The sequence below is a fragment of the Cheilinus undulatus genome, linkage group 3, assembly GCF_018320785.1.
Source record: "Cheilinus undulatus linkage group 3, ASM1832078v1, whole genome shotgun sequence".
NCBI lineage: Eukaryota > Metazoa > Chordata > Actinopteri > Labriformes > Labridae > Cheilinus > Cheilinus undulatus.
In genome coordinates, this window is record NC_054867.1 from 51,257,400 (window position 1) to 51,284,023 (window position 26,624).

Below are 26,624 nucleotides of genomic sequence, written 5' to 3' on the forward strand. Positions count from 1 at the left end.
AGACAAAGCCAAATGTAGGATAAAGTCCATCAAAACAGATTAAATGTGGTGTGTAATGTCTCTTTGATGTTTTATACCATCCAACAACACCTCAGGTTTACATTAGTTTAAGCATTTTCATTTGGTAAAGAATTGGAGATATACAGCAACACATTTCATCATGAGGCTTCTAAAGTTTGATTATAGAGATATAGAACAGACATAATAATGAAACACAGGGAACATGGTGTTTACTAAACACTTTATTTTTGCACACCTTCAACAAGTCCAACAAAAAATGCAAACAGAGAAAAATCAAGCTCATTCAGGATTTTGGTCTCTTATATTTTTAGCCACAAGGAGTCGCTCTAACACCAGCTCATCAGGCCTGAAGGCTGAAGTTATGCAGAGGAGGAGAAGGAGGTCTCCGTTTTTATAGGAGTTCAGACTTGTAGATACTTTATGAATGAGACTGTAAATCTCTGAGATACTGTTTGAGAGTTGCATGTTTTTATTGGAGCAAAATGTGAGAGGGTGGAGACCTGAGAGCAAAAACATATTTGTGTATAGTTGTGGTGATTGTTGTTGGCTGAACTGCATTTGAAACATCACTCACTGCAGAGAAAAGTGTCGAGAAGCCTCTGCTGTCTCTATAAATCAGGCTAATCTGCATTCCTGTTACATTAACCTTTGACTGGATGTGATTTGCATATTGGAGCTGGAACATGAAGAGTCATGCATAACGATGTCCTACAAACTGTAATGCGTGCTAATGCTTGTTTGTTACACAATATCAGTAATGACTTGACAGTACTCATTGTTGTTTTATTTCCTGTTTTCAGAAAATAACGGCAAACTCCATGTCTAAATTGCACAGATATATTGGTTGCAATACAGTAACAGTTCAGTTAACCTGACATGGCAGACTTCACATTACATGGCATATATTTCACATCCATCAGGGTAACAACCTATAGACCATGTTTGGGACGAGCAGAGCCTTTCAAAATAAAACTTGTGAAGTAACTGGATGAATGTTCCATCTGTCACATTCATCACTGACCAATCAGAGCAATGATGTAGTCGCCGTGCATAACCACAACTTTAAATCTTTGTTTGCTTCTTTGGTCTTTCTTTAGAAAATTCCTGAGATAATGAAGTAAGTGGAGTAAACAGTGTTTTACTTGCATGCTTTAGCACTCCCAAGACATATAGATAGCTCAAATATTAAAAGTAAATTACCAACAATTTCCACAGGGTCTGTGTCTGCAGCATTCCATTTGTACTGGTTTTGGCACCCTTTCCCACTGGGTCCATTTTTAGAGCACAGTGCAGCCAGGTCCCAAGTTTATGCAGGAATTAAGACTGCAGCATACAAACAGCATGCATCTTTCCTTTTCCAAGGTTGATTTGCTCTTTATTTGCTTCCTGCTTAGAAGTAATGTTGATGTAGTGATGACATACAGGACCAGCAGTTTTATTTTGTGCTTTTCTGTGCCGTACTTCCTGTTTGGGATGATCTGCTCTTTGCAAATGAACACGCTGGCACTGAAAATAGACTTAGCATCAATCTCCAGCAGGGCGGTACTTCTGGCACGCTCTGCAGATGAATCCTAGCACACGCCGTGGAAACCACAACACTAACTAGAAAGGTGCGGCACAGATGGAACACTGCCCAGCAGGGGTGTAGCTAGGGATTTTGGCCCCCCAGAAAGAATATTACAAAACCCCTTAACTGGCTAGCCAAGCAACAAATGTTGAATATTTTTTTGCAAATACATATCCATTTTAATATATTTTTGAAGCATAACTTCCCCATTTGTGAGCAATATTTTTACTGTGGTTAAACTGAATTAACTTGCATTATTTCACAGCACTGGACTATACCATTTGGACATTATTAACCCTTTAACTACTGAGTCTAAAAATGGTGGTTTGGACATATTTTGTTATTATGGCTGTAAAATAGTCAGGAAATGCCCTAAGTCTGAGAGCTTTGGTCCCTTTTCCCAGGAGTACTTGAACTTGACTTTTCAACATCTGGTTAATGATTATTGCACATTATGGAATTGTCAGCAGTTCATAAGGGGAAAAACAAAAAAACAGATTTGTTTTTCATGGCTTTTATGAGAAGAAATGTTGTTATTGCTCATAAAGTTTTGATTTGACATTTGAAATGTGAACCTATACATGTTTGGAACAGTCACCAGTCATTTTTTGAGTCTAGGACTCTGGGTGTGCAAAACACAGTTCAAAAGATAACTATATACATGGTGACAATTAGCGCAAATAAAGGTGGAAAAATGCATTCTCAACATTCTCAAGATTGTTATTGCACATGACAGACATGCACAAATGGCACTATCTAACGCTATTTTTTGAAAACAAAACACCACACTCGCTTGCTCTCCTTGTACTCTCTTCCTTCACTCTCCTTTTCTCACTCGTCTTCCGCCAAAGCTGCCGTTTTAGCGGTGCTGTTCGACATTACTGTAACATACACTGCCTGGCCAAAAAAAAAGTCACCACCTGAATTTAACTAAGAAAATAGGTACGAGCCTCCTATTGGATAATTACTGCATGGGCGATTATCTTTCAGCTGGCAACAAATTATTTAACCCCATCTGATGCAATGAGTAACTTCTCATTTCTTAAACAATGGATTTTTTTTTTTTTCCTGATGGCACGGGCATATTCCAAGATGACAATGCCAGGATTCATCGGGCTCAAATTGTGAAAGAGTGGTTCAGGGAGAATGAGACATCATTTTCACACATGAATTGGCCACCACAGAGTCCAGACCTTAACCCCATTGAGAATCTTTGGGATGTGCTGGAGAAGGCTTTGCGCAGTGGTCAGACTCTCCCATCAACAATATTAAAATTAATACAACACTGGATGGAAATAAGTCTTGTGACACTGCAGAAGCTTATCGAAACAATGCCACAGCGAATGCGTGCTGTAATCAAAGCTAAAGGCGGTCCAACGAAATATTAGAGTGTGTGACTTTTTTTTGGTGGTGACTTTTATTTTGGCCAGGCAGTGTATATATCACACATCATATATTGCCGGAAAGCACAGATTCTCAGCTCTCTGTCAGTGTTGGAATTTTTTAGATTGAGCAAAATTTTGAGGAGTTACAGTGTTGAGAATCCGTGTAGCGGTCTCGCAATACTTCTGGTGTTTTGCTATGAATGCCCACGTCATATGGTTACGAGTACTGTAATGAACCATATATGTGCACATGCCCACAATTCTCAGCTTTCCAACACCGTTGGAATTTTTCTGATCAGACAAACTTTGACAGAGTTATGGTAATAATACTCCGGACATATAAAACACTGTGCCGGTGCTGGGTCAGTAGGTAAAGGGTTAAAGGAAGAGCAGAGCAGAGTATTTATTTTACTCCATTTAACACAAATTTCAGTCTGTTGCCTGATTCATTTTGTCATGTTTGATTCAATAACTACTAAAAAAAAAAAAGAAGGCTCCTCAAAGGCCCCTCCCTACTGTTGGCCCGGGTCATCAGTACCCTTTTTCCCCCGTGTGCTACGCCCCTGCTGCACAGACAGAATAAGTGGAAATTGCAGGTAATGCAGAGGAGGATGAGTTGCTCAGTGGCATAAACTACTGTCCAAAAAAAATTAGAACTTAAAATATACTGAACACCAAAAAAGATCCAGAGAAGGATCAGAGCCAAAGCCAGCAGGTAATTTTTTTATCATGAAAAGCTGAAAAGCAATTGTGAAAACTGTGCGTCTGAAAGAGTCAAAGCCTGTGTCCACAGCTGCCATCTTTGTGTAAAAAGGACCCATTTTTGATTTAACCCTCAGGCTACGGTCATTAGCTGTCGGTTGTGACTGAAAAAATTAGATCTCAGAAACAGGAGGCTGAGATGAGTTTCTCCTTAAAGGGATACTTCAACTTTTGGCAAATTCGCCCATTGCTGTAATTCCTACAGTCTTAGCAATAGGTTTGTTTCCTTTTGTTGTTGGTGCAAGCTGTTTCTAGATCTGGGGGGACTGATAAATCAGCTGCGCAGCTAACGCTATGGAGACAGATGGTATTTTTGGCTTTCCCACATCAAACTCATCAAATACACAATCCAACAACTCCAAAACGCTTTCATGGACAAGTTGTGACCTGCACATTCACCACACTATGAAATAATCATGTAACGTTACGAGACGGAGATGTTTTAAAGCTAAATGCAAAGCCAGAACTACCAAGTAACTACGGCACTGCCACAGGCGCACTGTGTCACTCCGCCCAGTGGTTTACTCTGAAAGTAGTTGCGAGTATTTGCTTCATGTGTCGTAATGTTCCATAATTATACGTTATTATTTCATAGCGTCGTGAATGTGCAGTTCACACCTTGTCCACGAGAGCGTTTTGGAGCTGTTGGATTGTGTATTTGATGAGTTTGATGAGGGAGAGCCAAAAATACCGTCTGTCTCCATTGAGTTGGCACAGCAGCTCCGAACTCGGCAGCGCCGATCTAAAAATAGCTTGCACAGACAACTAAAGGTAACAAACCTATTACTAAGACTATAGGAATTATGGCAATGGGCAAATTTGCCAAAATGTTAAAGTATCCCTTTAAGGTGGCCGGGCTCAGCCTTAAGAATCAGATATGCTTCATGTTTGAAATGCATACAGATACGGCCGAAGCTTTGCATCTATACTTGCTGTTCATTTCCTTTCTATTACTTTTTATGCACTTTTTTTTAACACTGCAGAAGCGCTCAACAGTGCCCGTCCACTTTTTCAACAGTAAAATCACCATTCAAAACCCCCATAGACATTTTCTAAAATCCTCATTACAAAACTTTTAATGCATGGTCCAAGTTATCTAGCTGCCTGAGTCCTCATGACTGTAAAACTTTTGATCTTGCACAAAAACTACCTTTGAAAACAGAGAAAAAGCATCTTCCTTTACAAGGAGGAAAAGAACTACGTATCCCACAACCCCTTGTAGTTCATTTTAGTCCTTGTTAATTATATCTTTTCAAGTTTCCAACCATGTAAGTACCCTTTTTTTCTACATTTATCTCTATTGTAGTCATATTAAAAAGGGTAATGTCATACTTTGCGTATTTATTGCTTCATACTGCAGCGGCATGTATTGTCGCCTCACAATCTCCAGGAAGAGCTGGAAAACGGCACTAGAGACAGGGATATCTGGTTGACTCGGGTCCTCAGATGATTGGAAGAAAATGGATGGATGGATCCGCTTTTAGCACTCAAAAACTGAAATACTTCTCTTGCATACTCGTCAATGCACCTCACCACCAGTCAGTTAAAATCAAGAAGGAGCGGGACCTATGCTACCAGCTTTGTCAACAGCAATGGCAGAAGTGAAACTGATCCGACTCAGAGAAAGTTTTAAAGTCTACAGCTGGCAAGACAGAATTCCTTTACATTGTTTTCAAAGTTTTTTTTTTTTTATATTCCCTTGAATAAGGAAAAAACAAAAACAACATTTGAAATAGACCTTACCCGTAATATGTAGGAAAGCAGAAGTCAGCGAACATAGCAATGCAAAAGAAACTGCTGTGACAGAGGTTGTGAAAGCTGCCAGCACAAAACAGCTATGGACACAGGCTCTGATGAATCTAACTCATAGAGTAATTCCTGAGTCAACCTGAGAGTTTACTCCATAACCTTGACGGTGCAGCTGCCTTTGATGTCTCTGAAGACGGAGCAGTCAAAGTCAGCCACCACTTTCCTTTCTCCGGTCTTGTAGGGGGTGAAAGGGATCTTGACACTTATCCGTGAGCCTGGGTTCAAGTCGTCAAGTCTGAGGGTAGAAATGCAGAGTTAAGTGATGTCTCTCTAATGCTGTCATGTGCTGGTAATTACCAGATATTTCAAGAATAAGTCGTACTTTTCACTGTCAGCCATGTGACTGTGCGGAAGCTTGGAGGTCAAGAAAGCCCAGGACATAAGCAGCTACCACTGACCACTATGTTGAGCTGCAGCACAGGGCATTTTATTGTTCAGGTGATTAAAAATAAAGTGTGTTTACATAATCTGATAACTGCAGGAAACTCAGATATGAATTTAAACTAAACTTTTGTCCCTCTGGACTCTTCTACAGCACAGGGACACTATTTAAAATCACTGCAATCAGGAAAGTCCCAGCCAGAATTCAGCTTATCATTCTAGCTGCTAATGCTAATACTGCGTTGCAATACACACTGCCTGGCCAAAAAAAAAGTCGCCACCAAAAAAAGGTCACACACTCCAATATTTCGTTGGACCACCTTTAGCTTTGATTACAGCACGCATTTGCTGTGGCATTCTTTTGATAAGCTTCTGCAATGTCACAAGATTTATTTCCATCCTGTGTTGCATTAATTTTTATATTGATGATGGGAGAATCTGACCACTGCGCAAAGCCTTCTCCAGCACATCCCAAAGGTTCTCAATGGGGTTAAGGTCTGGACTCTGTGGTGGCCAATCCATGCATGAAAATGATGTCTCATGCTCCCTGAACCACTCTTTCACAATTTGAGCCCAATGAATCCTGGCATTGTCATCTTGGAATATGCCCGTGCCATTAGGAAAGAAAAAAATCCATTTTTTAAGAAATGAGAAGTTACTCATTGCATCAGATGGGGTTAAATAACTTGTTGCCAGCTGAAAGATAATCGCCCATGCAATAATTATCCAATAGGAGGCTCGTACGTATTTGCTTAGTTAAATCCAGGTGGCAACTTTTTTTTTGGCCAGGCGGTGTATAACTGGCCCTAAAATATGAGGTCTGTGGATTTCCTCCAGTATAAAAATGTTAACTTAACCTTGATGATATGAAATATCCTTAAGTCATAAAAATATAAAAAATAAATAAATAAATAAATAAAGAGTAAAAATAACTAGATGAAAAAATGTGGGGGAAGAAATCATTTGTGCTTTCATTTCATGTTTTCAATTTCACAATAATGACTTTATTTTTTATTCATGAATTTATTATTTGGAGTCTTATTTCATATTTAAACCATTTTGAATTGTGTATTTTGAATTTTTCTAATATTCTGGCTTTTTCAATTAAAAAAAAAAGGCTTTTAGTCTCATATTTTGACTTTTCAATTTATTATTTTTACTTTTATCACAAATTTTGACCTTTTCAATTTATTATTTTGATTTTTTTCTAATATTTTGACCTTTTCAATTGAGTATTTTCACTTTTTATCTAATATTTTGACCTTTTCAATTTATTATTTCAACCTTTATATCATATTTTGACCTTTCAGGTGCACCATTTTCAATTTAAAGCCATATTTTTGCCTTAAAGACATGATCGGACTCTTTTTTATATATTTGCCTTTTAAAAGCATTATTTTAACATCTAATTTCATGTTTTGACCTTTTGAACAAATAAGTTTGATTTTTATCTTAGATTTTGAGCCTTAACTGATTATTTTGACTTTTTAAATCTCAAAATTGTTTGTCATAATTACTCATTTTTTTCCCCATAATTTATTACTGGTGAAAAATGAGTTTGACAGTCTGGCTATCCACTTGAGGGCATTTTTATGATTTATCAGATTGTATTCAGAATTTTTTGTAGTAATTTATTGATCATATTGATTAGAGAGAGGTATCATAAAAGTATGTATCAAATATGATACAACAGGGTTAATTCAGAATCCGGACTCCTCTGTGATTGAGTTTGACACTCCTGCACTATTGGAAGGTTTTTCTCAGCTCTGTGACAGAGTCAAATACAGCTAATGCTGAGCTCATGGTGATTGATGCAGGTCTTTATAATAATAGGCGACATCAGAGAGTCAGTCTAGACCTGCCCTTTCTGTAAAGTGTCACGAGATAACTTTGGTTATGAATTGGCACCATACAAAGACTGATCGATTGATTTGCATGCTGGTATATCTACTGGTATCTATATATAACAGTAGAGGATTATCCTTCTCCTTCCACTGCCTTTTCAATGAAAGTCTACAAAGTACGGATATTGATGAATTTAGGATGTGTTTGGGTCAATAATGCTGCTGTTCGGGAAACGAAGTGCGAGAAATTCCTCATCAAAGCTTAGATGAATGCTAAATAGTTAACATTAACGATCTGAGGATCCCTGTCAGCTGTCTGTCAGTATTCTGGTGCTGTAATGTTTGCTCAAAACAGTCATATTTTGATCAAATTAACACAGTCTTTGACGTCAGGACTGGGAGCTGCAGACCTTGAATTCATTGTTTTTGTAACATTATCTTTTATAATAAAGTGTGCTTACTGGACTTTGTACTCTCCCTTCCAGAGACCGGTTCCAAAGATGGTAAGTGTGCAGTCCTTCAGTGTCTCATTCACAGGGTTCATGAAACTGACCTCTGCCGCTGAACATTTTCCCACTTTGGTTTTACCAGGAATCTGAAAACAAAACAATTAGAAGATCATTGAAACACTCAGTAAAGCTGTTTACAACTCTAAAGATATCCTGCCTAAGGTTACCGTATTTTCAACTCTCTTACAGAAACTTTAATTTTCCCCAAAACACAAAACATAAGGATTGCATTGGTGTAGAACATTCAATATCGTTGATTATCTGCACTGTGACTGTGACATTCTTTGTCATCTCATGGTTAGCAAAGCCAGCCTCCTTAGCAGCCTGTTTAAGGTGGTTGTCACCAGTTTTTGCCTCTCTAGCATGGGTCACAGAAGGACCACATTCAGCCACTTCCAACTCATTATGGCTTTAGATCCCACTGTGAATGTCTGAGTTACAGTCATCATCTAGAAATCCCTCTAAAAACACAGACAGCTCTCTTTCTGCATTTCTTTCTCTTTTTCTGCCCCTCCTTCAGAATCCCCCTTGTATTTCCTTCTTCATCTCCTCTTTCTCACTTCATGCATCCCTCTCTGCTCTTGTTGCATTTCTCTTTATCTTCCTGCACTATCCTAACCTTGCAAAGCAGATGAGCACACCCGCTTCCGTGTTTCTCACTGGCGAAATTCCATCTTGCAAAGCTCCTGTCTGAACCGATTGGGCCTGGTTAGAAAGTGACAGGACCAGTCAGTGACAAGGAGCAGTGCTTTCAGGCGCAGCAGAGTCGTGACGAATGCAGCAAGAAGAGGCTGGTGTGGATATGGTGGAAGACATTCGTGTGGATGCTGCTAAAGCGCCACTTTGATCAGAACTTGATGACATTTCTTCGTTTAAAGAAGAACAAAGAACAGCAGTGAGTTGTTTTCTTTTCAAAACCACAAAAGTCGTGACATGTTTACAGGTTCGCGAAATGCAGTTCTTGCATCTCCGTATAGCTACGTCACGTCAACGTGTTGCTCTAATTGGCCCATAAAGATGTGACGGACATAATGTTCATCCAATCACCCTCCAAGTTTTTTTTTTTTCAAAGCCTCTGCCCTTTCCCAAACGCTGTGTATGAGAGGTTTTCCATGGATGGATGTGTGAAACGAATCTATCTGGCGTGTCAGGTTAGTACTATCCCCTCCTCTTCTATCGCCTCCTATTTCTCTGTCTGCATCTCCCTCTTCCCTATTTCTATGTTTCCCTTTTCTCTATTCATGCATCACACTTTTTTTCTGCATCTCTCTCATCTTTTCTTCACCTCCCCTTCCTCTTCTACATCTCCTTTTCCTCTCTTCATACATCTCGCTCTTCTCCTTCTGCTTTTCTATCTTTTCTCTTCATCTCCATCTATTCATTTTCTGCATGCTCTTTTTCTTTCTGCACAATCTCTTCTGTCACCCTGTTTTTCTCTGTCTACATCTTCTTTTCACCATTTATGCACCTCTCTTTTCTCTCTGTCTGCATTGCTTTTCTTTTTCTGTATCACCTTCTTCTCTTTCTGCATCTCCTTTGACTCTTTTCATCCATCTCTCTTCTTTTTTGTGCAACCCTTTATTCTCTCTGCATCTCAATCTTTTCTCTTTCTGCATGTCTTTTTCTTCCTACACCCTCCTCTCTTATTTCATCTTACATTTTTCTCTGTTTGCACCTCCCTCTTCTCCTTTTCCCATTCCCCTTTTTCTCTCTTTCTGCATCTCCCTTTTCTTTTTTCATGCATCTCCTTTTCCATTATTCATACAGTGCTTTTCTTCTCTATTAATGCAGCATACTCATCTTTTTTTCAGCATCTCTTATCTTTCTGCACCTCCCTCTTTTCTTTCTGCATCTCCAAATTCTCTCTTCACTCGTCTCTTTTACTTTATTTCCTTTCCCTCTGTCTGCATCTCCCTTCCTGCATCTCTCTCTTTACCCCTTTACCTTATCTCCTTTTTCTCTCTGTAAGCATCTTCCTCTTCTCTCTTCATGCATCTCCCTCTTCCCTCTTTTCCTCCTTTTTCTTTATTTGCATTTTTCAACTTTGTGTACTATATAATATGCAGCCTCATAATTTTGCCCCTATATTTGGTGTGTTTTTCCGTGAAATATCTTCTTTTAATCTCTCAAAATCTAAGCTGATAATACCTAATCATATCCTACAAACTGGAGACACATTGCACACACCTATAATCTGACTGCCTTTAAAGCATCAGATGAATCACTCAGCATGAATCTTTGCAATGGAAAATACAATCACTGGTAGTTGTGATTCGTGTATCTTAAAACTGTATGACATACACTAACCACCTGGTTTGCTTTTGTAGGTCGTTCTATAAAAGACTTCTTTGATTCATAACCAGCAGCATTTAAACCTAGACTTTAAGCTGAAGCATAAGGGCGGGAATTTCTGGCAGCTGAATGCTTTTTAATTGAGGCGTACTAGAGCGAGTGAAGCCTACTGCAGCTCAAGCAGGACTAAACATATTTCTCTTACACAACAACCCACAGTGGACACAAAAGTCACTGATGATGACAGTCCCTAGCCTGCAGGCTAAACTGATACCGATACTAGAGAAGAAAAAATGAGCATATACAATAGTTTTTATGTGCTTTTGTTGCACACTGCATCAGAAACAGCAGATATAATGTCAACTATGAATGCATGAGGCAAATATGATGCCTCAAACTATGCATGTGACTATTGGTTTTCTATAAACGTTTCTGTATTTTTATGCAGTTATTAGACGCAGGTATTGGAGGTCTGCCATGCTGTTTCAAAACACTCCGTTAACCGTCTTTTTAAACAAATGTCCCATTCTGCCTGAAGTCCTCTACAATCATCCCAGTCCCAAAGGAGAACGCCATCAGGGGACACGTCCAGAAAGAAAGAAAGAAAAGATGGAAGAAAGAAAGGAAGGAAAGAAGAAAAAAAGAAAGAAAAGACAAAAGGATGAAGGAAGGAAGGAAGGAAAAAAAGAAAGAAAGAAAAGACTAAAGAAAGAAAGAAAGACTTTGTCTATATACCATGACAGAGATTGGAGGGTCCTCCAGGACCACGTCATCGTCAGCGTGGTAGGGGTGATCTGGGTTCTTTTGGTCCTTGACGATGACAGAAACCTTCATGCCGTCACTCTCCAACATGGGTTTACAGTAGTCTGAGAACTTGACCACGATTGGGATGGTCAGATCTTCAAGAAAAGGAGAGATTTAGTCAGTTTATCTCAATTCTAACCAGTCAGTAGAGTTTTTCTCCAATCCTTTGAGATAAATCTGTCACCTTTCCCAGGCAGCAGTGTCTCCTCCTTCTTGTCTTTGAGCATGCTCTTGTTTGGATGTCCGTTGTGATTCATGGCTTGAACGTTGTATTTGATGATCAGTGGTCTTTCTTTGGTACTTTCACTGTTAAGCTTCAGATTCAGGCAGACATCCTTACCGTTTATTGGCTTTGACACCTAAGAAAAAGGAAAGAATTGGGACAAAGGAGGATTTTATATACAGTGCATTCATGAAGTATTCAGACCCTTTACATTAACTCTGTAAATGTAGCTTAGGCTCCTCCCATTTCTCTGATCTTTGCTGAGATGTTTCTACACCGTGATTGGAGTCCACCTGTGCTAAATTAAATTGACTGGACATGATTTGGAAAGCTCTCAATAAAAGGCCTCACAGCTGTCAAAGATATCAGAGTAAACCAAACCATAAGGTCAAAGGAGCTGCGCACGCGCACCTCGGTCCTGGCTACATCACATGTTATATTGCTCTGATTGGCCCGTAAAGATGTGACAGACAGAACGTTCATCCAATCACACTCTGAGTTTTTTTCAAATCCTCTGCCCTTTCCCAAATGCTTAGTATTGAAGGTTTTCCAGATGGATGCGTAACCTTGAACTCCTTCACTTGGGGCAGGGACTCTTGACTGACCCTGACTGATGTAATGATGAAACAAATTTTGATTCTAAAAAGAATGTTAGCACTTTAACATCCCCTGCTAAGGAGTAGGAGATAATCCTGCAGACTTTATCTCCAGCTATATAATTTCTGTAGCTGAATGGCAGGTATGGATTTGTGCAAACAAGAATAAAATCACAAAATATATTTAATACTTTTTTTTTTTTTCGAAGATCGAGATCTTGTGATTTCCTGGAGCTCTTGACTAGTTTAAAAAGCACCTGCTCATTTGCAATCCTTTTTTATCCCATATGCTTTATGTGTTCATACCATTAAATGATTGAGAAGGTGCACCTCATAATAATTGGATTTAATAATTGGATTATATATGTTTTTGTCCTGTTATAGATGAAGCAGACTGGGAGACAGCGACTGTTAATGCCTTCGGCTGCAAAGCCTCACTGCCAATATCCTGTTACAACACCCAGAAAAGCATTCCATGTTTGGGTGTGAATGACATGCACGATCACAACACCGCATTCAGAGTTAATATGCAAATTAGATGGTAGTGTCATAAACATTTAGTTTTTTGTTTTTCAGTGAAACTCATGGATGGTGTTGTGTCTCAGGGCTCTCTGGAACAGTGAAATCAATCTCAGACACCTGTGACCATTAGTTTGCCAGGTGAGCCCAATGAAAAGAAAACTACTTAAGGAGGACATTCCGCATTATTAAGCAGGCCACAGGTTTCAGCAATGTGGGAAAGAGAAAGGACCTCTGCTGCTGAAAAGCCTCAAATAGTGCTATGTCTTGTACAAGGAATGAAAACATGAGATATTTCAGGAAAACTTAAGTGTGATCATCGTACTGTGAAGAAATTTGTGGCTGAGCACAGACGGGTTCGTGCAGATAAAGGCATAATGAGGAAGGTTTGCCAGACAATTCATTGAATTAAAAGAGCAGCTGCTAAAATGTCATTACAAAGCAGCAAACAGGTATTTAAAGCTGCTGGTGCCTCTGGATTCCCACCAACCTCAAGGTGTAGGATCCTCCAGAGGCTTGCAGTCATGCATAAACCTACTATTCAGCCCCCCCTAACCAGTGCTCACAAGCAGAAACGGTTGCAGTGGGCCCAGAAATACATGAAGACTCACTTTCAAACAGTCTTGTTTACTGATGAGTGCCGTGCAACCCTGGATGGTCCAGATGGATGTGTGAGATATTACAAGATAACACATTGTATTTTCCATATACAGTTAACATTTTTGTCTGCTAAGGTTAGAGTTTCAAGTGAGTGGCTCTTTTGTATACAGTGATGATGACAGCTAAGGTTAACATAGTGAGACCACTCTTTGTTACACACTGAGAAGGCCACACTGGACTCGGAAGTGACGTGATTCACAGGACTCCTCCTTGTCAGGAGGTAGAGGAGGATCCTCCCCTGAAGATAAAGGACACACTTATCGAGGGTCAGGAGCTCTCTGCTCTGGGAGCTCACTGGGACACACAGATGGGTGATCTTTGTGACATTTTGTAAACTTTATATGTAATCCTTAATAAACTTTGGGTCAATGACCATTTAAGCCGAACTAATGCTCTCTTTGTCCTTCTGCCAATAAGAGAACAGCGCAAAATTCTAACAGATGGATTAGAGGATGGTTGGTGGATGGCCACCAGGAGGCGGAGTCAAGTTTTGGGCTGGAATCCTGGGGAGAGTGCTGAAGGTGTGAAAATGACCTCAGCAAAGTATATAGAGTTTCTGACTGACCATGGTCTTCCATGGTACAAGAAGAAGAACAGTGCCTTCCATGGCAAAATTACCTTCATGCATGACAATGCACCATCTCATGCTGCAGAATACCTCTGTTTCATTGGCTGCTATAGGCATAAAAGGAGAGAAACTCATGGTGTGGCCCCCATCCTCCCCTGACCTCAACCCTACTGAGAACCTTTGGAGCATCCTCAAGCTAAAGATCTATGAGGGTGGGAGGCAGTTCACATCAAAACAGCAGCTCATTCTCGCATCTGGCAAAGAAATTTAAGAAGAAACTCTCCAAAAACTCACAGGTTCAATGGATGCAAGAATTGTGAAGGTGATGGCAAAGAAGGGCTCCTATGTTAACATGCAACTTGGCCTGTAAAATGTTATTGATTGAAATAGCTTTGAGTTCAGTAAATATGACCTCCTAATGCTGCAAATTTAACAAATGACCATTTTCAGTTCTTTACAACCTATAAAATGTTTTGATACTCTGTTGTGCGTTATAATTTGGAACAATGCAGGGTTTTTTTATGTTTGTTGAAATCTAGTAATATTATCATCTCTAGTTACCTCTTCAAATGAGATGTTCACTTTGGGTGGTGGTGGTGATGGTGGTGGTGTGGGGGCGACTTCAGCTGATCCTCCTACGTCAGGTGGGGTGTTTGCTGATGGTCTCGTTGGTTCCCCCGCCCCTGCCACAGAGTCTGTTGTCCCCCTCTCCGCCTCTTCAGTCCTCCTTTCCTCCTCTCTGATCTTTTTAAGGATTTTGTAGTTTCTGATGAGGGCTCTTACAAAGCTTATTCTCTCTTTATATGTTCCTGTAAGAGAAATGATTGAGCCATTGTTTCAGGTCAGATCATCCACCTCTTGTGTGTTTTATATGCTTTATTTTGGCTGACTCACCTTCTTGGGGTTTGTAGGTGAGGGTGAGGTCCTCTCTTTCATCACTGCCCACAGCTTTTGTGGAGATACGCTGACCAACTCTGTCGGTGTCAGTCTCCATCTTCTCGCATGTACCATCGTCTTTGACCTGAAAGGACAAACGTTTGAAACCAGAAGAAAATATTCAGCTAAAGTCTACTCATTTATCAGAACTGCCTGCGGCTTTCTGGGCTTATAATTTCCTTCTCTCTCATGCTGTTGTCTTTTTCACTAAATGCCGTGGTATTTGCTCTGTTATTTTCATGATGATGGATTCAAGCTGTGTTTACTGACCAGCCAGTCGTTGCAGTCAGCGTTGACTTCAGCATAGACAAACGAGGTGTCGTAGTCTACATCTGTGTGTCCCTTCAGGATGGCCAGCTTTGGGGATGGACCGCAGCAGTAAACACCTACAGGAGAGAGAGACACAGAAATTAGAATTTGGACAGACATCTGAAATGAAATGAAATTATGGGACGTTTTGTGTCCAAGAGCTTCAAAGGGGAGATATACTGTATCTCACACCAGAACCTTGGCAATGACTATGTTTATATGAACTTGAGCATCTCAGTTTCCTCAGCAACGAGTTAAAGTGTCAGGAGCATCTTTGTGATCTTTTGAAAATAAACTGTTTTTTCTCGTTATGTGCAATATGCTTCCATATCATAATATTTGCCAAGTATAATGGTCATTATAATATAAAAGTTGCTGTTTGTGGTATACAGCAATGGTTCTCAACCTTTTCAGCCCCCAACCCCCAAAATAAAGGTGCCAGAGACCCGGGACCCCCACTGTACCTGAAGGTGGTTGAACACAGCCATGAACATTCAAGACAGGTCATTTGCAGACCAAGCTGCCCAAAAATGGGGGATTAAATGGAGAACTTTTTGTGATGGTCAGCAAAATCATGGTCCATCGTGAAGTTAAGTTGTGATATCCATATTTTACATTTAAACTGAAAAATAACCACTCTTATCGAAGCAACAAATATATATCTTCTTTTCTGTCATTTGTGCCGTGTTGGAAAAGGTGGTGAACTGGGATGTTTACAGTAAATAGAAAGTAGAAGATTAAAGTGGCAAAAAATAAGCACAAAATGGCAAAAACAGACACAAAAAGTGGTAAGAGGGGATTAAAAGTGGCAGAAATGGGTTTAAAGTGGCAAAAATTGGTGGAAAATATGGTGAAATGGGATTAGAAGTTGGAAAAAGTGAGTCAAACTGGCAAAAATTGGTAAACTGAGGCAGAAAAATAGGCAGAAATTGGCAGAAATTAGTTATACTGGCAAAAAAGGGACAGGATAAATAGTGATATGTGGTTAAAATTGAAAAACTGGGTAAACAATTAGCGCAAAGGGGTTAATAGTGGTATTAAGGGGTCTACAGTGGCAACAATAAGTGGAAAGTGGCAAAAATTAGTTTAAAAGTGCCAAAACAGGCAGGATAAAGTGTTAAAATGGACAAAAGTTGGTTTAAAATTGGCAAAAATTAGTAGAAAACATAGTGAAATGGGATTAAGAATGGGGAAAAAGTGGTTCAAACTGGCAAAAATGGGTAAACTGAGGAAGAAAATAGGCAGAAATTGACAGAAATTAGCTAAACTGGCAAAAAAATGGGCATAACAAATAGTGAAATGTGGTTCAAATGGGTAAAAAATGGTATAACAAGGTTTATAGTGTCAATCATGGGTCTACAGGGGCAACAGTGGGTGAAAAGTTGAAAAAAATTGGTCTACAAGTGGCAAAAACAGGCAGAAAAAAGCATTGGAAAAGGTTTAAATTGACAAAAATATATTAAGAGTGACAAAAAAGTTGTTTAAAATGGCAAAACTTGGTGGGAAAAAGTGATGAAAATCGGTCAAAATTTGTGTTAAGTGGCAAAAGTGGGAAAAAGATGCAAAAAAGGGTGCAAATTGTGCAAAATTGGTGAAAAGCGGAAAACAACAGTAACTAAATCTAGTGGGAAAACATCATTTAAAAAATATCATTCATCTTTTAAAGCATCTGGTGACCTCCTTCTCAGTGCGACCCCCCCCCCCCATGTTGAGGACCAATGTTATACAGAAGCACTTGAACCTTATATTAGGTTAAGGATTTCAGAATGCAATCCTGTGTTTTTCATTGGATCAAGTGTCCAACGGCTTGGAGATTAGTGAATTTTTCAGTGAGTTAGGACCTTTTTAACCGTGGACATACCTCTCGCTGTCATTGACTTACATTCATCTTCAGTCACGACTGCACCTCTTGTCTACGGCGCCTGCATGATGCAATCACATATCTACGTTATCTACGTAGCTAAGTTAGCTTTTGCTACATCTGCTAAAGCTCCAACGCTAAAGCTAACTTAGCTACACTAGCTTATGTAGTAACATTCATTATGAAGCCAGCATAGCAAAGTTAGCTTTAGCTAAAGTTAATGACTTTTAGGAGGTCTGAAGGTCATTTAGAAGATGAAATACTAGTTTTATTATTGTAAAGACACTTTCTTATGTCTTTATTTCTTCACTGTGCCTTTAAAGCATTTATGTAAAAGAAATGTCAACACATGAAACATGGAAACGAAATCAGGCCATAAGCGCAGGGAGGGAAATGCATCCCAGTTAAAGTTTATCAGGATGAATAACAGAATCCATACCATCACTCAGCTCCTGAGGTGTTGGATCCAAAACCTGCCAGCCGCCGTACTCTTCCTTGTCATGCCGCTTCATCCACCCTTCTGTCCACACGTGGAAGTTCCTGAAACAACACTGCATTTAGTCCATGTAAGATCATCCATACCACTGAGGAATCTCTCTGACGGCAGTTTGATCTGGTCTTTGTTGAACATCCCTATTTTGGAAACGAGGTTAACACTATCAAAAGAGTTCATCATTAGAGTGGCTTCAGCTCTTGGTTTGTTCTAACACACTGATATTCTTCATTTGGAACAAAAATAAGTTTCTTTGTCACAACACTAGTATGATTACAGCGATGTACGATGGTTGTGAAGCAGCATGGCATCACAGTAAGGTCAGAAATATTTAGTCTGGTTTTATGCAAATTGTGTTTTCAGTGATGAGACCATCATCCACAACCAATGGGTGTCAGTGTTTTATGTAAGCAGGTTAAAACAGTGAACCTTTCAAAAAATGAACATGAGCATAGAACAGTCTGAAGTTGCTGAGTGTCCACTCAGAACTCAAAAGATGGGAAAACTTTTCTGTTCAGAGCTGCAGTCAGATCTCTGCACCGTCGTCTGTTGTTTCAGGCTGACATGAGGTATGGTAAACCTTCACTGAGTTTTTCAAAGTAAAAACCCCAACAGTGTTTTTCTGGGATTGTTCTTTGGTTGTTGCAGTATGTTGTACAAGCTTCAGTTTTTAACTTTCCCTTCATTTTTACTATGTAAATGATTGAAAAACATCAGATTATAAGAGATAATAACTTATATGCAATCTCTATCTCCTAACCTTGCAAAGCAGATTGATACGCCCGCTTGCTGCAATTTTCAAATTGAAGAAGGTGCAATATTTCTTTAACATGAAATTTGTGCCCAAATACAAGTTTAAAACTTTTTTTGCAGCAGAGATGTTATGCATTAACCTTGCAAAGCAGATGGATACACCTGTTTCCTTGTTTCTCACTGGCGAATCCATCTTGCAAAGCTCCCATCTAAACCGTTTGGGTCCAGTTAGAAACTGACAGGACCAATCAGCGTCGATAGGCAGTACTTTCAGGCGCAGCACCAGAGTCGTGAAATAAAGAAGCAGCAGCAAGAGCTGGTGCAGTTATGGAGGAAAAGATTAGCGTGGATGCTGCTAAAGCGCCAGTTTTATCAGAACTTGACGACATTTCTTTGTCAAAAGAAGAACAAAGAACAGCAGTGAGTTGTTTTCTTTTCAAAAATGACAAAAGTCGAGTACTTACATGTCTATAGTCGCCATGTTTCGCGTTATTCCTAAGTAGCTGCGCACGCGCACCTCGATAGCAGCTACGTCACGTGTTTTGTTGCTCTGATTGGCCCGTGGAGATGTGATAGCCAGAATGTTCATCCAATCACACTCTTAGTTTTTTTCAAAGCCTCTGCCTTTTCTTAAACGTTTCCTGTTGAAGCTTTCTGGCGTGTCAGGTTAATTTCCTTCTACATCTTGCTCTCTACCCAAAAGTTGATGCAACCAGATGCATGATGGGAAATAATCTCAAAAGGAATCGTACACTAGTCTTGTGATCCCCAATCTTCACAAAATCCTAGTCTGTGACTACAAACTCAGTGACTTGCTGGTAAAAAGTCTTTAGATGAGAGAGGACCTCAGATGTCAGTCTTTTGAAATTATTTTAAAAGTTTTTTTGAGCAAACTACTCTAGTGTAAGGCCAGCATTGCTGCTGTGCTCTTGCAGTGGCATATCTTTGCTGAGTGTTTCTTTTCCGTGGCTTTGCATCATGTTAAATCTAGCCTATTTCTACCAGCATGAGACATCCTGTTGCAATCTTCATCTTCACCTGGAGAGTCAGCTGGAGGGTGTGGACCTTGCAGCAAAAGCCTGTCTTGTGACCGCTGTCTGACAGTGGTTACATTTTAGCACTGACTCTCACAACAGCATGCACTTCACATTTGTCTGTTTTCCATATTTGACATGCATTGGCATCCGTCATCGGCACATGTTGCATATTTTGCCAACAGGCCAAAGAGCATTCACAATGCCGATGTTCCACCGATGCATCAGTGCATCACTAACTCAGTTCTATAATTTTTAGCAGATGCACAGACCTTAGATGACCCTCACAAAGAGCTGTCAACGTATCATTAAATCACTACACCACAACAGACAACACTGACATCTTTATAGGTAGATAAAAGACTGGGGGTGATGGCCACTACCAAACACTAGATTTAGCTCATAACTCAGCAAGAAACAACAGACAGACAGACCAGTGTGACCTATAAAACTGGAACCATTAAACCCCTGGGGATTTTGGCAGAGTTTATTTGGTTTATTTCATAATGCCAGTGAGGTTGGTGTCTTGTTGGTTCTTGACACTCCCATTGGATTCTGAGGCAACGCTTCAGGCTTACAGAAGACTTCAACACTGACCTTATCATGTGATAGAGATGAAAAGTCAATTTTTTAAATTCTTTGCCTGACTTTAAGGTCTGTGTTTCTTTACATTTCAAGAAAAAAAAAACAAAATAAAATAACTATATAAGCTGTTTCTGCACTCACAATGCCTTTTTTGGTGCTTTTTAAAGGTAGAATACTCGACATTTTACACTTAAATGTAATAAAAATCAATATATGCTATGCAAATGTTTTTCTGAGTACAGTATCAGCACACTGAATTAAAACTTCGGTACCCTGTAGTTTTGTTTATATGGGATGTTTAAAACTCTGTCCGGACCGGATTGGGGCGGTAACCTTCTCCTCTGGCACACGCCCCTCTCCTCCTAGATGCGCCTCCAGGGGCAGCAGTGCTGCTGCAGATAAATGTTTCTCCCAAAGAGCTGACCCCGAATTTCCATATACAGCGTGCGCGCCGCGCACCGAAGCGTCGCGGGGTTGCTCCGACCGAAAGGGAGCGACCTCGCCCACTGGAAGCGAGTCTAGAGCGCTGCGCCGCGACGCGCAGCCCTGATCATCAGGAAGAGATCACGGGAGAACTGCACCTTCACGCAGGAATAGCATGTCAACAGCGGACTATTTTACCTTTTGGGGTTAATTTATCATCCTTTCCGGTATAAGTCCATGATATTATTGCTTCCTTCATTGAGTGAGTACATTAGGAAGTCAAAAGGCTCATGTTTGCTTAAAGGATCTATGGTTTTATGCAAAATTCTTTGGCTAAATATTCCCAAAACTTAACTTTTCCTCGTCAAACGTGCCACTGTAGCTCGGTGACCCACTGACCTCTCGGTGACCCTTTGCTCTCGTTGCAGGATGAGAGGTAATGTTGATAAAGTGATGATTTGCGGTCGGGAGTTCGTGCATTGTGTTTTATTTTGAAAGAACCGGATGTTCTACTCTTGTGACTTCCGTGGTTGGTGCTTTCTGAACGACGGTGAATTTAAGAGGTTTGGCAGCGGCCGGCGCCGAAATAGACCTGCAGCGTATTTGAAACGGAGCGGAGCGGAGTGGCGCTCCAGGCACGCGGCGCTGCCGGTCGAGAGCGCCGGCTATGGAAATGCTCTGGTAGACTAGAGAGGGAGCGAAGTGCTCCGCAGTTCGATTCGCCGGCGTTCCGCGGCGCGCACGCTGTATATGGAAATTCGGGGTGAGAGGAGGGTAAATGGCGGAACCCAGTCTGAAGCGGTCGACCGAAGGCCTGCCACCGGCTTCCCCTCCACCTAAAAAAGCCTCGACATTTGTCTAGGAAACCCTCTGACAAAGCGAAAGGAAAAACTAGAGTTAATATCGGACTTGCGTTTCCTCGGTGGCGAGCCCTACGCGACGCTAAAAAGCTCTCGCATGACTCAGAACTGGCTTTGCTCCTCGTGGATGCATAAGTAGGCCACATCCTTTCATTCATTGTGCGCATTGTCTCAATGTTTGTCCAGTGCTGATTTATTGACACAGCACTATTCTTATGGTTGGACATTTAAGCTGAGTGTGATAGCGCGGCTGAAATAAATGTGGGGTAAAAATGAATGGAAGCCAGGCGTGCTAATGTTAGCCTGGTGCTAATAAATGGAGGCTGCAGACAGAGGTAGCTCTACTCAATATCAGGTAGTGTCTCAAATTTCGTTTATCTCAAATCACCCAAGTCTTGTTTGAAGCTGATGTTTTCATGTTTAATTGATGCTATAACATAACCGGCCAGGATAAGAAGAGCTCGTGAAATGGTTTACTGCAGCTGAAAAAAGATACTAGCAGTAAAGGTTGCCTTGAACGTTACATATAAACTTGTATATGATCGGTGTTTAGGATCAACAGAAACTAAAGTGGCTAAAGGGGGAGGCTTCAAAGTGGCGGAGGTGTGTCAAAAACTCCTCTTTGTTTACATTTTCAAAGCTTTACTCTCCTACGACACCTAGTGTCGCGTAGTCTACCTTTAAGCTTTTATTGAAGGAGGAGGTTAGTGGATACAATTGGAAATAGGGATGAGAGAGTAGGGAAAGAACATGGTGCCTCAACCTTGACTTGAAAAGGTTTTGACCTTCCATACACACGTCAACAGTGTTTTAAGTCATTTAAAACCTTTTTGAAAACTCCTTCCAGGGTGAAGATTTTAAGAAATTAATCTCTTGGTTAGTTCATGTAGGACATGGTAGTCATACGCCCAGCGGTGAGCAGCTGACGGCCACTGATCCCAGTTATCGCCTCCTAGCTTCCACGGCCAATCGCAGCCCTTTCTCTCACACAGTGATATATTTAGATATGACGTATTTCTTAATCCCTAGCATTAACGCTGAAGCACCATGCTGCTGCACCTGAAAAAGCTTAACCACCTCCACCCCAGCCTCCTGCTTTATAGCATAAAGCTTGTTGCACCATCATATTCAGATTCATGCTATATGGATTAATTGCTTTTGAACTAATTTTATTGTATTCAGTATGCATTGTCATTAATGTATCCATCCATGTGGGGGTTTCTAGCCATGCGCTCCCTAGAAAGTGGCTAACCCAGAGAGCATCTTTAGAGCAGAGCTTTCTCCACCAAGTAAAACTGTGTAAACATTTTGCAAAATGTATGACAAGAGTGTTCCTGACTGAAACTGAGTGAGCTGCTTCACCAACACAGTTTCAAAAATACCTGCCTACATTGAACTGGGCCTGAGTTCACAGTACAACCTCTGTAACAGCACCACACTCATCATTATCTGAGTGTTAAAGGTTACTGGGCGCATCACTGGCTTGTGATCTTGATATTTCTAGAATGCTTTGAGGAATTTTCTTCAAACTTTGCACAAATATCCACTCTGACTGAATTTGCTTTAATAATGTCTTTTTCCCAGGCAACTATTGGCAAAGCTACACTATATTGCCAAAAGTATTCACTCACCCATCCAAATAATTGAAATCAGGTGTTCCAATCACTTCCATGACCACAGGTGTATAAAATCAAGCACCTAGGCAGCAGACTGTTTCTACAAACATTTATGAAAGAATGGCTCGCTCTCAGGAGCTCAGTGAATTCCAGCGTGGTACTGTGATAGGATGTCACATGTGCAACAAGTCCAGTTGTGAAATTTCCTCACTCCTGAATATTCCACAGTCAACTGTCAGTGACTGAAGTGGTAAGTCAGTGGATGCTGAGGCGAACAGTGAGCAGAGGTCACCAACTTTCTGCAGAGTCAATCACCACAGACCTCCAAATTTCATGTGGCCTTCAGATTAGCTCAAGAACAGTGCATAGAGAGCTTCATGGAATGGGTTTCCATGGACGAGCAGCTGCATCCAAGCCATACATCACCAAGTGCAATGCAAAGGGTAAGGGTAAGTGCAGTGGTGTAAAGCACGCCGCCACTGGACTCTAGAGCAGTGCAGACGCGTTCTCTGGAGTGACGAATCGTGCTTTTCCGTCTGGCAATCTGATGGACGAGTCTGGGTTTGGCGGTTGCCAGGAGAACGGTACTTGTCTGACTGCATTGTGCCAGGTGTAAAGTTTGGTGGAGGGGGGATTATGGTGTGGGCTTGTTTTTCAGGAGCTGGGCTTGGCCCCTTAGTTCCAGTGAAAGGAACTCTGAATGCTTCAGCATACCAAGAGATTTTGGACAATTCCATGCTCCCAACTTTGTAGGAACAGTTTGGGGATGGCCCCTTCCTGTTCCAACATGACTGTGCACCAGTGCACAAAGCAAGGTCCGTAAAGACATGGATGAGAGAGTTTGGTGTGGATGAACTTTACTGGCCTGCACAGAGTCCTGACCTCGACCCAACAGAACACCTTTGGGATGAATTAGAGCAGAGACTGAGAGCCAGGCCTTCTTGTCCAACATCAGTGTGTGACCTCACAAATGCACTTCTGGAAGAATGGTCAAAAATTTCCATAAACACACTCCTAAACCTTGTGGAGAGCCTTCCCAGAAGAGCTGAAGCTATTAAAGCTGCAAAGGGTGGACTGACGTCATATTAAACCCTATGGATTAAGAATGGGATGTCACTTAATTTCATATGCGAGTCAAGACAGGTGAGTGAATACTTTTGGCAATATAGTGTATATAGAAAAATGTCAGCCAACCTGAATCCTTTTTGGAGTCTCCAGTTTGAATCTCCTGGACTTTTCCTCATAAAAATAGAGATAAAATCCTCATTTTCTGCTCTATTGTTATCAGTTTTGAACCTGAACTAGCTAAGGCTTCATGCTTTGGTCCAGGTGAGTTTTCCAGCAAACACCTCCCAGCTACAGTCATCTACAGGCCTCTGTTTACAATACAAACTCAGACAGGGAGAAATGTTCTGTTTTTTGTTATAGTACTTAATATCTCAGTGGATTATTCAGGCTCTAAACTTGAATTTGTGTGTGCCCTCACCAAACACTGTCAGATTGTAACAGCAGGTTTCCTTCCTCATCGTAGAACTTGTCGATGGTCAGATTGGCATTGTTGTCGTGAGCTGAGGAAAAGTTGGTGACCACACGGCAGGGGATTCCAAAGAACCGCATCACTGGGAACCAAAAAAAATACAAAATACTTGAGTATTTTCTCCTCTCATGTTCTCAGATATAGACCAGTTAAAGGGGATCCTGCTACCAAACTTCAAAAAAGTTGGGGCGCTGTGTAAAATATAAATTAAAACAGAAGTCAATGATTGCCAAATCTCATAAACCCATATTCTATTCACAATAGGACAGAGAAAACATATCAGATGTTGAAACTGAGACATTTTACCATTTCATGAAAATATTAACTCATTCTGAATTTGATTTAAACTGCCAGAAATTTGAAGAGAATATGGTGAAATGGGATTAAGAAGTGGGAAAAAGTGGTTCAAACTGGCAAAAATGGGTAAACTGAGGCAGAAAATAGGCAGAAATTGACAGAAATGAGCTAAAATGGCAAAAAATGGGCATAACAAATAGTGAAATATGGTTCAAATGGGTAAAAAAAAAAGTTGAACAAGGTTAACAGTGTCATTAATGGGTCTACAGAGGCAACAGTAGGTGAAAAGTGGCAAAAATTGGTTTAGAAGTGGCAAAAACAGGCCGAAAAAAGCATTGGAAAAGGTTTCAAATTGACAAAAATGTATCAAGAGTGGCAAAAATTTGTTTAAATTGGCAAAACTTGATGGAAAAAAAATGATGAAAATGGGTCAAAATTTGTCAAAATTTGTGTTACGTGGCAAAAGTGGAACAAAGATACAAAATTGGTAAAATGTGGAAAACAATTGTAAAAAAAAAAAAAAAAAAAAAAAGGGTGGGATACCAGCAACACATCCCAAACTAGAAAAGCAATAGGAGAATGCAGACCTCCGCCATTAGCCCTATCTCCCAATAGTACAGAATCCTTTAAAAAAATCCTGGATCCAGACGGTGATCCGGATCACTCCCAAAATCTAATCAGTTCTTCCTTATGCCATTTCTGACATTTCCTGAAAATTTCATCAAAATCCATCCTTAACTTCTTGAATTATGTTGCTAACAAACAAACCTTGCCGATCACATAACCTCCTTGGCAGAGGTAAAAAGTAGGGGACAGAGCCATGTCCACCATTGTGAGTACCCTCCTCTTTCAACATCAGTCTTTAAAGATGTGAGAAGACCAGCTGCTGGAGTGAAGGTGAAGGTCCAACTAATGCAAAGATTTTAGAATTGTTCAGTAGAAATGGGCTGCAGTGTTTTGTGTTTTGATTGCTGACTTCTCTTGCACCTCTTCAGGTGTGCAAAATGTTTTATTCTTTAAAAATCTATTTTGGAAAATTGAACAGTGTGTTTATTTCCAAAGTATCACTGACTTAAATAAATGTAACTTATTTGCTGTCTCACTACCGTCTCAAAAAGTTACCTTTTCCTTGAGTGATCATTACATTCTGCTCTGAAGAATTATAATGTCACGTATTGAGAAAAAAATACCTTGTGCCCCTGGCCTGTCTACAATCCCCCCAAGAATAAGAAAAATCCATTCCCTTCCACCCTCTCTTTAAGAAAATATGTGCTGAAACAAGCCGTTCTCAGATGTTCCCCTCGTGACGTCATGTGGGGAGTTAGCCCCGCCCTCAGGTTTAGTTGGCCCTGCCCACTTGGAAGAAAGTTCCACCCTCCTGCCCTGATACTGGAGGAGGATCAGGAGAGCCACATCCATTTCCAGAGAGGGGCGGAGTCAGACAGCTCAGTAACATTTAAAGCCACAGACACAGAAAAAGCTCGTTCTGAGCAGGGCTGAAACAGAGGGGTTGTTAGACATTCAAAAATCCAATACTAGAGTGTTTTCTCAGCAACAAACTTCACAGGCATGTTTTGGTGACCTCTGAGACTGATATAAACCTGTCTTAAAGAAGTAAAATATGTGACCTTTAATATCTGAGGTTGGATTTTTATGACAATAGACTGGAATTTGTATTCAGTAGTTCAAGAAAAGAAAAGGGAGGACAAATTTGACAAATGTGTCTTTGCAGTTGTGAAAAAGTGTAATGCTTTTCAGCTGCAGAAAAGCTTGAGATGTCAGACATTACCTGAACACATCACTCCAGCAAACACCCAGCACTGCCCGTATTTGACGGGACGGTTGTTGGTTTCAAGCCACTGGCTAAGGATGTCATGACTGCGGGACCAGCGACTGGGCTTGACTCCACCTGAAAAATCACCTGACCAATTTCCCTCCAGCACACCTTTGTCATCCTCGCTGTTGATCTGCATGAAAACA

General features: G+C 40.5%; 1 protein-coding gene across 1 annotated transcript in view; it reads right to left on the reverse strand.

Moving 5' to 3' along the window:
• Positions 1–5,631: 5,631 nt before the first annotated feature.
• LOC121507335 (protein-glutamine gamma-glutamyltransferase 5-like) overlaps positions 5,632–26,624 on the reverse strand; it is an 80,233-nt gene continuing 59,240 nt past the window's right edge. Inside the window, exons 6-15 of the mRNA XM_041783618.1 lie at positions 26,434–26,611; positions 24,297–24,429; positions 17,486–17,586; positions 15,147–15,262; positions 14,835–14,961; positions 14,502–14,749; positions 11,559–11,733; positions 11,306–11,469; positions 8,231–8,364; positions 5,632–5,779 (exon numbers count right to left, since the gene is read on the reverse strand). Of these exons, the coding sequence (XP_041639552.1) occupies positions 5,632–5,779; positions 8,231–8,364; positions 11,306–11,469; positions 11,559–11,733; positions 14,502–14,749; positions 14,835–14,961; positions 15,147–15,262; positions 17,486–17,586; positions 24,297–24,429; positions 26,434–26,611 (1,524 nt within the window). The remainder of the gene's footprint in view (positions 5,780–8,230; positions 8,365–11,305; positions 11,470–11,558; positions 11,734–14,501; positions 14,750–14,834; positions 14,962–15,146; positions 15,263–17,485; positions 17,587–24,296; positions 24,430–26,433; positions 26,612–26,624) is intronic.